The sequence below is a fragment of the Ruditapes philippinarum genome, unplaced genomic scaffold (assembly GCF_026571515.1).
Source record: "Ruditapes philippinarum isolate M1 unplaced genomic scaffold, ASM2657151v2 ctg1591_1_1_1_1, whole genome shotgun sequence".
NCBI classification, from domain to species: domain Eukaryota; kingdom Metazoa; phylum Mollusca; class Bivalvia; order Venerida; family Veneridae; genus Ruditapes; species Ruditapes philippinarum.
The window spans coordinates 125,001-139,569 of record NW_026853943.1 but is presented as its reverse complement, the minus strand read 5'-3'; the positions used below and the strand labels follow the sequence as shown (position 1 = coordinate 139,569).

Sequence of the window (14,569 nt, the reverse complement as noted above, 5' to 3'; positions counted from 1 at the left end):
TTTACATGTATGTAAATAGTTCATCTAAACAGCTGTAAGGTCTGCACATATATTAGGCATTAAAGGTATTTGATAACATGGAAAGTCTGCTAAGCTTTCTGAAAATAGAACCTCTTAAAAGTGATATGCAAACCCAACTTGAAACTCGTTAAATATTTACAAGTACTTTAATGTTATTATATCAACAACTTGATAAAATCTACTCAAACAGCCAGCCCAGTCATATAACAAATCATATTTCACTTCCTTTTAAAGAGAAGCAGCCATAATGAACCGACTCGTTTATGTGTGTTTTATATCCGGTTATATATTTTCTACAAGCTCAGCTGATGTTGGTAAGTTACATTTATTATCATAATTATGTTGTTCATTCATAAAACATTTTACATATACATTCCTGTACATAGTTTAAACACTTTGTACAAAATCATTGTAAAACATGATCAATTTATGAATCATAATCCCTTCCCTGTTTTACGTAAATATATGTTTTTTGTTGATGAAATGAATGTTGTATATATTTTATATAGTAAACGGGTGCTGGATAGTAATTTTGTTCTTGATGATCAAGGGGTGATTATTTTATCATAATTTTACCATTATTGGCATGGCAAATGTGCCGTACGCCTGTGATTTAAAGAGGAAAACTATTTCAATATATGATTCATATAAAGCTGTATATTTCCTCTTCCGTACACATGCTCATTTAAAGCTGCATGCCGCCAAATCAGCCAAACTATTTCAAGAAAATCAAACTTGAGGAAACAGTTCTGAATTTTTAAGAAATAGTAGGTCAAAGAAAATAATTTCCATGTTATCTGCGGTTAATGACCGGTTTTGAAATATTTTTATCATATTTCTTATGCGTTATTAATGCAGTAAATGCTTTTTGCATATTTTGACCTCTTTTTTTTGGTAATTTACATGGGTTGTAAGTGCTACTTTCAGTTGTGTAAATTATTTTCTTTGATGACTTTACAATATTTTTTTTTGTATTTTACTTTTTATTACATTTTCAAAATTTGCAAGAAAATCAGCCGGTATCTGGAGACATGCTGCTTTAAATATAAATTTGAATTATACCTGTGATTTATGAAGCTAAACACAAACGGTTAAACAGGAGGGTTTAAATTGTTGCAACAGGCATTTTAACATATATCTGATAAGGTTCACGAAACACTTTCAGGGTACTTCTGGCATTTGACCGACTTTCACTGGGATTTTTCGTACTGGACTGACCAGTTATCCTGTAATGGAATGAATATAAGTAAGCCAGGGATGTTTGGAGACCAATGGTGTGATTCTCCTTGGGGGCTTGTAGAAGAAACTGTGACAGGAATAAAAGATTTGAAAAGCGATGTTGATTTTATGCTATGGACTGGGTAAATAAAATATCAATTTCGTCCATTTAATATTGTATTATAGGACAGTTTTCATTGTTGATGAGCTAGGATATAAACTGTGACTTGTAGTTTTATTCGATTGAATTTTTCTATTTCGATTTTATCATATTATACAATATAGAAATACACAAAACTTAATTTATACTATTGTATATTTCATACAACAATTATAATATTATTCACTCAATCATGTGGATTTATAGATGTAATGTTTAACATTGTTATTTACTCAGTGATACAGTCCCTCATGTTGATGGCAGTCATCTAAGCACAGATTTAAACAAAGAGCTCGTTAGAAACATCACAAATCTTATGAAATCCACGTTTCCAAATACACTTATTTATGCTACCTTTGGAAATCATGACTACCATCCAAAGCATAAATTTCCTCCACACAACAATGAAATTTACAACGCAACATATCTTATTTGGAAGTCTTGGATCAACGATGCAAGTCAAGATTCCAACTTTATGAAAGGTAAAATAATTTATATTTAAAATCGAATTGAAACTTTATATTTTGTGATAGTAAACGAGTTACGAAATACTAATATTAAAAAAAGTTATGTTGAATAGTTAAAAAACTGGGGAAAGGGTGGCCCCTCGGAAGCATTCATCACAGCAAAATTACATTAATATTTGCAGACTCGGTTTGATTGAGTCAGTACATGGAGGTAAATGAAAAAGTGCAACATCAATACATTACGCCCCCTAGCACCGGCTTGAGCGGTATTCAATTTTCAACAATTAATTGTGTTCGAATCAATGATCCCGAAGGACCAGAAAAATATAACCACACTGAACGTTTCAAAATGCAAGATTTCTCGAAATAAGATACTAACAAATTAAATAGAAACTGTAGATCTAGACCAATCAGTAGATTGTAATAAAATATACTTTCTTTTTCAGGTGGATTTTACACAACCATTACCAACTCTGGTATAAGAATTGTAGCGATGAATTCTAACATGTATTACACCAAAGACACACTTACTGTGGATCTAGAAGATCCAGCTGGCCAGTTTGCTTGGCTTGATTCTGTTCTAACTAACGCAACTGCGAATAATGAAAAGGTACGTACAATTCAGTTGCAAAAGATGTATGTAGTACTATATGTACGTAAGACAAAATACACAATGGAGATGAATTCAAACAAAACTGATGCATCTTATCTTCGGCACATGTTTTAGAAATTCTTTTTTACAAAATAGTTTTCGTGCTGCCAGTTAGTTTTTCAGATAGTTATTGATACACCAACGTCATATTTCAGGTAATCCTAACAGGTCATGTTCCACCAGGATATACAACACCTAGAGGTGTCAGCTGGATGACAGACGCTTTTAATAAAAAGTTTATTGATATTGTCTTGCGCCATTCTAGCGTTATTGTTGCTATGCACTTTGGACACGAGCATCACGATAGTTTCCGCCTTTTCTACAACCAAGCCGGTAAGGTTTTACTTGTATCTGTTTATTTTACCATATGTCATTTAAATGTTTCATTTTTGGAATAGATATCTATCTCCCAGATTTATATTTTATTGATATATAGCTACGAGTTCGTTAACAATAATAATTTTCACTTCAGGTACCCCTGCTGTTAGTTTATTTCTTGCCCCTTCTGTCACTCCCTGGCGTTATCAGCTTCCAGATGGAGAAATTGAGCCACCCCACAACCCTGGTGCCCGACTTGTAAAATACGACCGCCAGACTGGGAAACAGCTTGATATTTTACAATATTATGCTGATCTAAATTCTGCAAATGCTAATAATAAGCTGACATGGACTCTTGGTTACAACGCAACTAGCTTGTATGGGATACCAGATATAACTCCAAAGTCAATGGGCGAGCTGAATGATAAAATGACATCTGCTTCAAATCAAGTGTTCAAAGCATACATGAATTGGTATAACACCAACGCTAACACATCCGACCAATTCCCGTGCAATGATACGTGTTTTAAAACAGTGAAGTGTGGAATACGATTCATTGATAAAGCGTCTTTTACAAACTGTCTGTCTGCTGTGAATGGATCCAACAGCGTATTCACATCATCTTTGTACTTTGTCTTCTCTATCGTGCTTTGTTTTGCTATTTTCAGAATGAACTTCTAAACTGTCGAAAGCATATAAAAGCAGACATTTGTTTAAGTTATTCAATTTACTCATTTTGAGAAGAAATGTGTGTTAAGTTATGCTAATATTTAACACTTTAAAAAGTTTTTCACTTTATTTGTATGGATATATGTAGATAAAGATGTTAGTTACATTTCATTATTTTCATTTCTTTACATAATTATATAGAACCTGACACTTATCATACCAATTAAAATAACTGTTGATTAAAGAACCTTATTAAATCAATTTATATGTGTGTATTTTTCACTGAAGAGGTATTTGAAATACGAAGACCACAACCACGTCATGTCTTAAACAAGATTAACAATTTGACGTTCTGCTCCATTTAATAAGAATAATATCGTTACATTAAGCGTATAAACTATCAAAATTGTACTTTACAAACACAACGGAGTTTAAGATAAAATTGTTTATCACGATCATGTGTTTACTTAATAACAATTCGTTTTACTTTATCAATTTTATCAATATGTTTCATATTCTTCTTAGAAACATTAACTGTATGCTATATTTAAACCAAACATGGCGTCGTTTACTTTCAGATCTATTTTTAGATGTGTGTTATTCTTCATTTGAATAAATGATAATTTTGTAAACATTTTTATATGAAAGCGGAAAACACGTTGTGCATTCATTGTGGCAGGATAAACATTTGACGCATACAATACCGGAAGGAAGTTTAATATGTAATCAACTATGTAGCCACCAGATATTAATATTATTTACTGTAAAGTAAAATATTTGCTACTGTAACATTTAATTGTACAAAATATTAGTTTGGACAAAATGGCGGAAAAACGTTAATTCTTTGTGTTACATGAATTAACGTAACTATTCGCGTAAACGGTAAGTGAATGAATTATCTGCATTATTAAATTTTTTAATGTATTTATAACCTTTTCAGAAAAAGTCATTTACCATATGGACTGAAAATGAAATTATTGATCCATAAAATGTAGGATTATTTTAAATGTTCAGTGTTTCGTACTTTTGCGCTTCAGAAATGTACTTCATTTCAAATGATTTGAGTTTTGTGTCAATTGTTTCAAATGTTTTCGTAGTATTCTAAGTGTTTACATTAGTTTTTAAAACATTTTCGTACTCAACAGCACTAAAAACCGTATTTTATTTAATCAAACGACATTTACTAAGATAAGAGGAGAAATTCATTCCTATTCGAACGATTGACATCTATTTCTGAGTTATTTTTCTTGAAATTGTAAATAATGTGGTATATATTTAACTTTCTCTAGTTCAATCAACTTTCTCATCCTCAAAATAGGTAATATCAAAAGTAAATTCTAACAGTTACCCAGTTTCTACCATGGATAAAGAAGAAGCCAAGCATGTTATTATAATCGGAGACAAAACGGCCATTGAGACTTGTCTAAGAACGATGACAGAAACAGATCATGACATCCAAGACATGACTACATTTCTACAACTATCCATAACTACACATGCAGCACCATGTACGTTTTTATCACTGTCCAACACCTGTCACCTTATCTTGTAATAAAATACTGCCGTGCATCGTTTCTTTCTTTTCAATAAATTTTATTACATAACTTTTCCCGAATTGTTTACTGAAAAAATTTCAAAACATTATGTAATAATTGAAGTAATATATAGCCGGCCATTAAATATTACTCAGCATGCATGCATTTATGTGGTAACTGTTTCATTGAGTTCAAGTACTTATATATTAAGTGGTTTCACATGTTTCAGATGATAGTCCAATGGCCAATTTGAAGGGAGATGATCATGACATGGAATGTGACAATAGCCTCGACCTTAGTAAACCGACATGTTCGACCAAACGAAGCTTTGAATCTTCACCGAATTCGTCTCCAAAGATGAAACAACTAAAATCTCTAGACAGGATTGATGCACATTCTGATGTTGGTTATGAATCAGATCCTACTGAGGTAATTTCAAAATATCAAACAAAACAGTAACCTTAAGTTATAATTATTTGTCAAATTGAAGTGGGTACAACCACAGTATAAAAAACAACACGACAAATAGAACGCTCAAAACGACATAAAAATTGAAAATGTTGCAGGACCGGTTTGATTGAACCTGCTTGTAAAGTTTAAGGAAATAATGTTATAGGATTTGTTTTTTCTGTGAAATTCAGATAAAGAAAATACATCGTGTTGATTTTGTTACCGATACAATTACACTATATATGTTAGGTACTCGACCACTAAAAAATTGCAAGGTTTAGTTTCAATAAACAAGTGATACATAACACTGCTCATGAACCCTAAAAATTACCTTCCACAGCACCGACTTAAGTAGAATTCATCATATAAACATGAAAACTCAAACACTTGCATTATTGGAAGGCATATGAATCAAACACAAGAGAGCTTAGAAATGAATTGATATTTCAAGATTTCAGATGATTTTCATTTGATTGAGAAAAGAAGCACAAATATGTTTTTTCTCTTCATCCTTATTCTTCTCTATTCAATATAAAACCTTACTTATAAAACCTTACTTTGAAACGAAAAAAAACAACAACAAAAAACAACAACAACAACAAAGCCCACCCCCAAAAATAACAGTAACAAACAACACAACAACAACAACATGTGTGTAGTATTTCATAGTACTGTATTTTTTATATCATAGTGCTGCTCCATATAAATTGTTTTCTCTTTATTTCAGTCCGATGAAAATAAAGAGATGAGCATTAACATTTGTGCAATGGTTCTAGAAGATGATACTGGGTTGAACAGAAAGCTTGCCTCCTTTGCATTTTCAAAGCTTAATATATGGCCTGCTTTGATTTTGCTTCCCATTTATAGTGAAAGTTTCAGCCTAGGTAAGCCAAGTTGACCTTCTCTTGACGTGAAGGCATTTGCTGCTGTTAGTCTGAAAACATTTTTATTTAAGAAAGAATTTAGATATATGATCTACAAAATCAAAGGTAGTTAAGAACATTATAATTGATTTAAGTGTCATCATCATGTTGAGGGCATAAGTGCTTATGTGATTATTTTCTCATTTACATTATACAGCGTCATGAAACTATTCCGTACTGAGTCTTATGTATTTCACATGTCCTTGTCATATCGTGTTCAGATTTTTGCCTGTTCAGACTGAACACATGAAAAATAGAGAGTAATAGGTATTATATCAATCATATTTTTAATATAATTTTGTGCAATTAACTGATTTAATTCACAAAATAAATTCCTTTATAGGAAATTAACGAATGTATTTATTATTAAGTATGTATTTAGCAAATACTGTACACGTGAAATATAATTAGTTTTTTCTTTTAGAATGACGTTTGATCATATCTTAAATAAGTTCACGTTATTTTCTTCTTTGCGTAGATCTTTATGTAGATGTACTCACTGAATTAGGAATGTATGCCTCTGGGACGAAAGCCGTATCAAAATTGATGGTGGTTCGAATGTCGTCTCATAACGAAGAGGTATGCATAATAATAATAATAATAATAATAATAATAATAATAATAATGATAATAATAATAATAATAATGATAAAAAAATAATAATAATAATAATGATGATAATTATAATAATAATAAAAATAATAATAATAATTAATTATTGAAGAATAGCAAACATGTAAACAAGACATGTTCTGTAAATATGCAAAGGTTTCTATACCTTTCCTTTTCCATAGATCTTTTCGAGTCTTAATTCGTTGAATTGAATATTAATAAATATTGACCTCATGTATAAATAGTTGGAAAATCTATACCAATTGTTTTTGTTTTTTTTATTTTAGACACAAAGACATATATCCAACCATAAGGTTTGTCTTCACATGAATCTCCTGGATTCTTACTTCGGCAGAAATTTCGACTTTTGTGAAAGCAATAACCTTCTCGATAAAGTTAAGAAATTTTTAAACGCGAATTGTGCAGGCACGCATTTATTTGAAAGTGTCATGTCTGAAGGTACTGAAGAAAACAAGGTAGTAAACATATTCCAAAGTATGTTAACCGAACTACTTAAATTGCAGTCGGCACAATGTACCATGAAAAATTTCTTCAATCACATGGAGACACTAGTGATTGACTCTAAGAGACACTCGTTCATAGAATCTCTTGGAAAGTTAAGCTTACTTCATAAAACTCGTGATAATAAGATGATAACTTTGATACCACTGGTGTACCCCGATTGTCTTCCGAAATTTGAGCAGGCAAAGTATGAAGTAGACACTAACCCTCTTTTGATGGTAGCCAGCATAGATAAGATTTCAGCTTATCTTAGGGCAAACATTATTAAGATCATTTTAGAAAAAGATTGGTCAGTACACTCATCTGGTCCAAAAAGCTGTAAAAAGGACAGTATTGTGTTTTCGAAAGAATCTCAGGGAATTGTCATTCAGTTCGAGTCATCAAATCAGAAGACATCCGCTATATATTTATATGGACTAACAGCTGGTGAAAGCACAGACAGTTGTTCAAGTGAAGAATATCAGAATCTTAGAGAATGTATTGAAAATGAACTGAAAGTATATAGTCGGCGAATGAAAATAAAAGAAAACTCTGTAAAGCTACACGTGAAATTAAAAAGTAACCAAAATTTGGGAAATGTCTTGACAACAGACGAAGGAGAGTGGATAGAAGTAAATGTAGGGAACCCAGACCAGAAAATTGTAAGAAATTTGAAAGGATATCTAACTCCATGGTTCGCATCAGAGGTAACTTATATTTTTTGTAATAAAATTTTTGTTTTTTAATTATAGTAAGATAAGATGAAAGTGTTAGTTTTTTGAGGGTTTTCAAAATATCCTAGACTTTGTAAGTTGTTCTTAAATATCAACAACTGAATCAGAAGAATGAAAAACGAACATTGGTATTAAAAAAGAATTACCATGCTTATTTTACAAAAGAAATTTACCTTTATTTCAGATTAAACAAATCGAAAGGCAACTGAAACAGGGAACGAGCGATGTAGTTTTGTCTGATATTTCAAACTTGTTTGGAAAGGGTCACTTCATGTTTTTTGTGTCTCAAGGAGTACCACGGGAAACATTGGATCGCATTGACATGGAAAATCCAAAAAGTATTAAAGATGCCGTTTATAAAATGCTCCTCGAGTGGAAGAAATGTAAAGGCAATGATGCAAATCTTGTTGAATTACGATCTGCTCTAGAAGAAAGTACTCATGTAATTGTTGACATAAACAAATTTGATGACATTGTGACGAAGCACAATAAGAAGCAATAAACTACACAAAAAACAAGTATGTTCATGTGCAACACTACTTTTCCGATCTTTGCTTACATTCCTTTTGCCAAAGGGGCATATCTAGCGACTTTAAAACATCATTCGAATTCTGTTTATTTTCTTAATAGTTCAGCTTTTACGTGTTACCTATTGTATCTGTGTATTATATTTGTATTACACACTTTATTTACAATTATGTAAGGTAAGTTATGATGAAATGACATAAGAGTTGAAATAGAATTGAATTTATTTTACAGCTATGGAAACTGTTTTTTCTTGTTTTGAATATGTAACTTTTTTATTGTAAACAGCAACACTATCAAATTTAATGTTTGTAATTTTGAAAACTTCTCTTGTTCTTTTCTTACTAGCAAACGCTGGCACATTGAAGGTATATTTTTAATAATATAATTTGAAATATATTCAATTGAAACTTGGGATATCAAATATTTTCAAAGCACGATTGAAATAATGAAATCAAATGAAATTTATGAACTCTCTTAGGAAAGCAAGTTATTCCATTATTTACAAAAATCAACCCAACAAACATATTATAATTCTGATCAGACATTACAGCCGAAAGCTTTTGTTATGTGTTCTTCTATGTTACATAGTTCATTGTACATGTATGTAAAGAGCTTAAGTAGTAAATTTTACAAAACAATGTGGAAAGACTTATATCCCACAGATATATTATCAAAAAGCAAAAAATAAAAGATCATTATATCATTTAATGTATTGTGTCTCGCATCCATTTTTCTTTTCATTCAATGGGCAATTATTTTATTTATTATTACCTCAAAAGAAGGTGCTGTCTAAATCCTAGATATGCATTTGTTTTACTAAACTCTAAAGCACTAACACGGGAAAACCACATTTTACATTTATGTATCGTCCTTTATTGATGTAATTATTATGCTAAATTACAAATATGGAATGTTCATGTGACCCTTTTAAGTTTTATTTCTACTTTGTAAAGATAAAATATGAAAACATTATAAAAATCCTAATTACTTCATTGTTATATAAATAATGAATGTGTACAAAAGAAAAACAATTAAACTAAAACAAATTAAAAAAAACAATTGTGAATATAAATGTGTGTTCTATATATTATTCATTTTGTATAACTTTAGTAAGTTGAAATAATGATAAATGTTACTGACATGTTTATTTTACTTGCCTTTTTGTAAATGCGGCAGCTTTTTTTTCCGAGACAATTTCTCAATAAAGAGTATTACTTGTTCATTGTTTTTGTTGTGTTTTAAGCATTATGGTTGATTTCTTTTATGGTTGAACATATCAAACTTAAGTTACTAAAATGTAACAATAGTATAAATTATGAAAATAAAATGAAAAGCTTGTGCATAATAATGCCCAATATCTTCATATTGAAAATACGTATTGTACAAAGTACAACGTCAACGTTGCCTTGATAACCTAAATATTATCTGACGAATAAATAGAGAACGCTTAAATCCTAAGATTAAGAGATACGATTATGCAGGTCAAGTATGTGACCAATATCGATTTTGAAGTCAGTAGATCAAAGGTAAAGGCCATCGTGATTGCTTAAACTACAAATACTTTATCCGACCAATGACTACAGAACACTTCGTTATACAGTCCTCATGCAGATATTAAGTGAATGCTGATCTTGAATAATTGAAGCCGTTGTAGTTTATAGATCAATATCACCTTGATCTTGGACACGGAAAAGTGTTCAGATGAATGACGACTCAAAATATAAAAAATAAGTGTGTAGGTTTATCAAGACTAGCATATCATCTTTACTGATCTTGAGCAAATACTTGTCTTTTAATTGAAAAGAAGACTTTTCTCAATTATAGTATTTTGAAATCTCTTATATATAATACTTCTATTATTTATGTATTATGTATCAAATCAATATAACACACGACTTTGATCAAATATGCACAAGTATGTATACATGCCGCTGTAACAGTAAACAAATTGGATGCATAAATGTTCCATTGAAACATATATAACAATCTTGTTTTCTCTTGACATTCATGTTTAAATTATTAGATTAACAATCAAACTTGTTTATAACAATAAAGTAAAGGTCCTTATCAGGTGTAAAATGTGGGTTGTTAAAAAAGCATATGTATTCAAAATGTCAACATTTTCAAGTCCAAGAACTCATTGTGTTTACATAAAGCAAATACTTCCTTTATGGGAAATATTCTCTTTATCTACATAAAGCTGTCAACCTACATTGACACTTAAAGTTACATTCTGATAACATACATAATATATCTTACATGTTCTGATTGCACACTATATACATTGAACGTTAAATATTTTGTTTGCGTATTTCGTATTGTTATTAGTCCCCTACCGGTTTACCGGAGGGGACTTTAGGTTTACCCTCCGTCCGTCTGTCCGTCTGTCCGTCTGTCCGTCCGTCAGTCCGTCCGTCCACAAAACTGGATCCCGCGATAACGCAAAAAGTACTGAAAATATTTTAATGAAATTTGATATATGGATAGATGGCAGTATGGAGATTATGCACGTCTTTTTCTTTTCTTCCTATGTTGAAAATTCTGGTTGCTATGGCAACAAATAAACTGAAAATATGGCAAATTATACACATAACCTGGATCCCGCGATATCGCAAAAAGTACTGAAAATATTTTTATGAAACTTGATATATGGATAAATGGCAGTATGGAGATTATGCACGTCTTTTTCTTTTCTTCCTATGTTGAAAATTCTGGTTGCTATGGCAACAAATAGACTGAAAATATGGCAAATTTTACACATAACCTGGATCCAATGATAACACAAAAAGTACTGAAAATATGTTTATGAAACTTGACATATGGGTAGATGGGAGTATGGAAATTATGCACATCCTTTTTTATCTTCCTATGTTGAAAATTCTGGTTGCTATGGCAACAAATAGACTGAATTTCAAGATTTCTGATTCTAGTTTTTAAGTTTTTTCACTATAAGTTCTTTATTTCTTAAGGTATTTTCTTCAAACTTTAAATATAAGTTGCTTGTCATCAACCACATCATATGTGACAAGGTTCACAACTCTAGCACAAAATTTATCAGAATTACCTCCCTTGAACTTTAAATTTTCATGAAAAAAACATTGTTTTCTTTAATAACTTCTTTTTCTGACTGTATCTACTTCAAACTTCATATAAATGTTTCTTATTGTCACTCAACATTTGTGAGTGTTCAATACTCTAGCAAGACTATTTCCAGAATTATGCCCGTTTTGAACTTTGACTTTTTTTTGAGAAATTGGTAATTTTTACTCCAACTTCTTCAATCATGATAGGATTTTAAAAATGTTATATTTTGATAACAGGGATGTTTAAAAAATAACTTTAGAGTGTCCTTCAGTCCGTCTGTCTGTACATAAAAACTGTTTCCTGTGATCACTTTTAAAGAACTTTTTCAACAAATTTACTTAAAATAGGAACCTAAGTGAATGGCCAATGGCCCTTCAGAATGTTGCTTGGGCTCTTACCGGTAGGGGACTTATGGATTGCTTGCAATACTATGATAATTGCTTGTTATCTTATGGACCACTCCGTTGATATAAAAAAAAACAGACTCATCATACAGATCATGTAATGTTTATTGCATACTTTTGCAGATAAGATTACACATAAGTTTAACCATTGCCTATCCTACAATTGGACAATTTCCTGGCGAGCAGTTAAACACCTGCAACATAGTAAAAACAAAGAGATGAATTGCGTACTTAAAATATAAATAAAACTCGAGAACGTATGCACATTGATGTGTTTTACTATGTTTTTTTTAAAGATATTCTATGTACCTTTATAATTAAACACATCATTGAGTATCTTATGAAATAGAAGTAATGCTATAAAAAGACAATTTCATTCATTCAAAAACTTTAAAATACATACATATTGATATATTCTCGACTCAGATTTGTTTAAACACGATAACCCGATGTGACCCGATGGTAGAGAGTTTATGCTTATAACATATTTGAACAACTCTTAAGTCAAACCAGGTCAAGTATCATATTGAAAAACCTGATTGTGACAAAAATGGGGTTCGAACAAGGGATCAATGGCCTGAAAGGCTGACACAACTAAGTTACATTCCTTTTAACTCTCAAAGGCAACTTTTTACCTACAATGTTTTTAAAATGAGAGAGAAAAGAAATTAAGTTTCAAATTTATACATTGTATATGCATTATTTTAACACAATGTAAATACCTCGGAAGAACCAAAGACAGTGTATGTACATCTCAATTTTTGCTAACACATACAAGTTATGATGACATCAAGGTATAAGCTTAGTACATAGGCTGTCAAAGAATAACAGTTTGATAGTGTCATTCATGACCATTAGTAGCACATACAGGTTATTTTTCACTGCAGTCTCTAGAGAGAATGGCATAACTTGTTTAATAATTTTGCGAACGACCGAAAAGAAGTTACTTACATTTTGTGATTTCAAGCATGCGCTGTACGTACTGAGCTCTAGATTTCCGAGGCCGCACATGACACTTTTATGACACCTGGCGTCACAAGAAAAATCCTTAGCACCGTTTGTATTGTACCAGTTTACATATGATCTAAACTCCTGACTGTTAGCATTTCGCATTTTCGTAGCAAGAGCTTCCATCGAAGGGGCAGTTATATCGGGGATGTTATAAAAAACTGTCGCCTGATAACCCAAAGTCCAGTTCACGTATCCGATCGTGTTTGCCGCATTCAGGTCCATGTAGTACTGGTATATGTCTAATTGTTTGCCCGTTTGCCTGTCATATTTAATCAAACGTACTCCTGGATTATGTGGTGTCTCCTTCAGTGATAAAATTTGGAATCTCCAAGGTGTAACAGAAGGTGCAATAAACAGACAAACTTTAGCTGGACCTGATGAAACAATTGAAAATTAAGAAGATTTAGTATTTTCTTAACATGAATCTCATGGGCGATTATGACGGGCGATATTTACAAGTAATTGACATGCAGAGTCATTCACAAATGGGATAACAAGTTCAAGTAATTAAGATAAAGCAGGCGACAGTACATAATCAGGTCTGTAAAAAGAATTGCAATGAAATAACGGTAAGTTATTTATTTATCGTGTGTAAACTAATGAGCTGAAGAGCGACGTTTGGGACATTTTCTGGTAAAAGCGATTTTAAATATGTTGTATTGATTAAAAAACTCTCCCGAACATTGAAGGACATAAAATGAAAAGAGAATATTAAAATTGAAGGCCCACTATCCATCAGAAATGCTTTTATTTTTCATTTCTCTATTGCTTTTTATTTTTATTCTTTTGTTATAGTTTCAAAAAGGAAACGTTTACTTATCAGCAAATCAACTGAACAATCTTCTGTTTCTGTTGCATTTTAGCAATAAGTACATATGTAGTGATTCAATGCTTTGTAAGAATATGTTTTTTTTATTATACATCTTACTATTTTATGACAAATAATTTCATATTAAGAGCATGTTTTTAATTTTTAAACATTAAGACATTATTAAACCCATGTTTGACCTTTTTAAAGAAGTAAAGATAAATTCGTTTCTGAGACATAATGTGTCTTTTATCGTTCAATAAAGATATATATATATTTATTTTTTCTTAACATACCTGTGGCACCGTAGTAGATTCTAAAATTGTCATGGTGTTCGTGTCCAAAATGCATGGCAACAATCACGTCTGCATGACGAACAACAATACCGTTCATTTTCTTATTAAAACTTTCATACATCCAACGTACACCACGAGGAGCTGATATTCCAGGAGGCACATGGCCCGTGAGTATTAC

General features: G+C 31.3%; 3 protein-coding genes across 3 annotated transcripts in view; 2 read left to right on the top strand and 1 right to left on the bottom strand.

Moving 5' to 3' along the window:
* The first annotated feature begins 257 nt into the window (after positions 1-257).
* Positions 258-3,766, top strand: LOC132738469 (acid sphingomyelinase-like phosphodiesterase 3b). The gene is made up of 6 exons (XM_060725974.1): positions 258-335; positions 1,187-1,382; positions 1,637-1,881; positions 2,313-2,476; positions 2,674-2,851; positions 2,991-3,766. The coding sequence occupies exons 1-6, from the start codon at positions 269-271 to the stop codon at positions 3,515-3,517; spliced, it is 1,377 nt and encodes a 458-aa protein (XP_060581957.1). The 5' UTR covers positions 258-268; the 3' UTR covers positions 3,518-3,766.
* A 350-nt stretch (positions 3,767-4,116) lies between these two features.
* Positions 4,117-10,008, top strand: LOC132738468 (uncharacterized). The gene is made up of 7 exons (XM_060725973.1): positions 4,117-4,387; positions 4,850-5,013; positions 5,270-5,469; positions 6,218-6,374; positions 6,892-6,992; positions 7,313-8,233; positions 8,445-10,008. Exons 2-7 carry the CDS (start codon positions 4,866-4,868, stop codon positions 8,760-8,762), a joined length of 1,845 nt encoding a protein of 614 aa, XP_060581956.1. The 5' UTR covers positions 4,117-4,387; positions 4,850-4,865; the 3' UTR covers positions 8,763-10,008.
* A 2,355-nt stretch (positions 10,009-12,363) lies between these two features.
* Positions 12,364-14,569, bottom strand: part of LOC132738470 (acid sphingomyelinase-like phosphodiesterase 3b) — a 6,653-nt gene continuing 4,447 nt past the window's right edge. The window contains exons 5-7 of the mRNA XM_060725975.1: positions 14,392-14,569; positions 13,228-13,661; positions 12,364-12,470 (exon numbers count right to left, since the gene is read on the bottom strand). Coding sequence (XP_060581958.1) covers positions 12,429-12,470; positions 13,228-13,661; positions 14,392-14,569 — 654 coding nt within the window. The 3' untranslated portion in view covers positions 12,364-12,428. The remainder of the gene's footprint in view (positions 12,471-13,227; positions 13,662-14,391) is intronic.

What these genes read in the sequence shown, in the direction of transcription:
- LOC132738468 (XM_060725973.1), top strand. Translation starts at nt 4,866, where the DNA reads ATGGATAAAGAAGAAGCCAAGCATGTTATTATAATCGGAGACAAAACG. An exon ending in TAGTGAAAGTTTCAGCCTAG is followed by an intron (nt 6,375 to 6,891) that starts GTAAGCCAAGTT and finishes TTCTTTGCGTAG; the next exon opens with ATCTTTATGTAGATGTACTC. An exon ending in CTCCATGGTTCGCATCAGAG is followed by an intron (nt 8,234 to 8,444) that starts GTAACTTATATT and finishes CCTTTATTTCAG; the next exon opens with ATTAAACAAATCGAAAGGCA.
- LOC132738469 (XM_060725974.1), top strand. Translation starts at nt 269, where the DNA reads ATGAACCGACTCGTTTATGTGTGTTTTATATCCGGTTATATATTTTCT. An exon ending in AGATTCCAACTTTATGAAAG is followed by an intron (nt 1,882 to 2,312) that starts GTAAAATAATTT and finishes TTTCTTTTTCAG; the next exon opens with GTGGATTTTACACAACCATT. An exon ending in CCTTTTCTACAACCAAGCCG is followed by an intron (nt 2,852 to 2,990) that starts GTAAGGTTTTAC and finishes TTTTCACTTCAG; the next exon opens with GTACCCCTGCTGTTAGTTTA.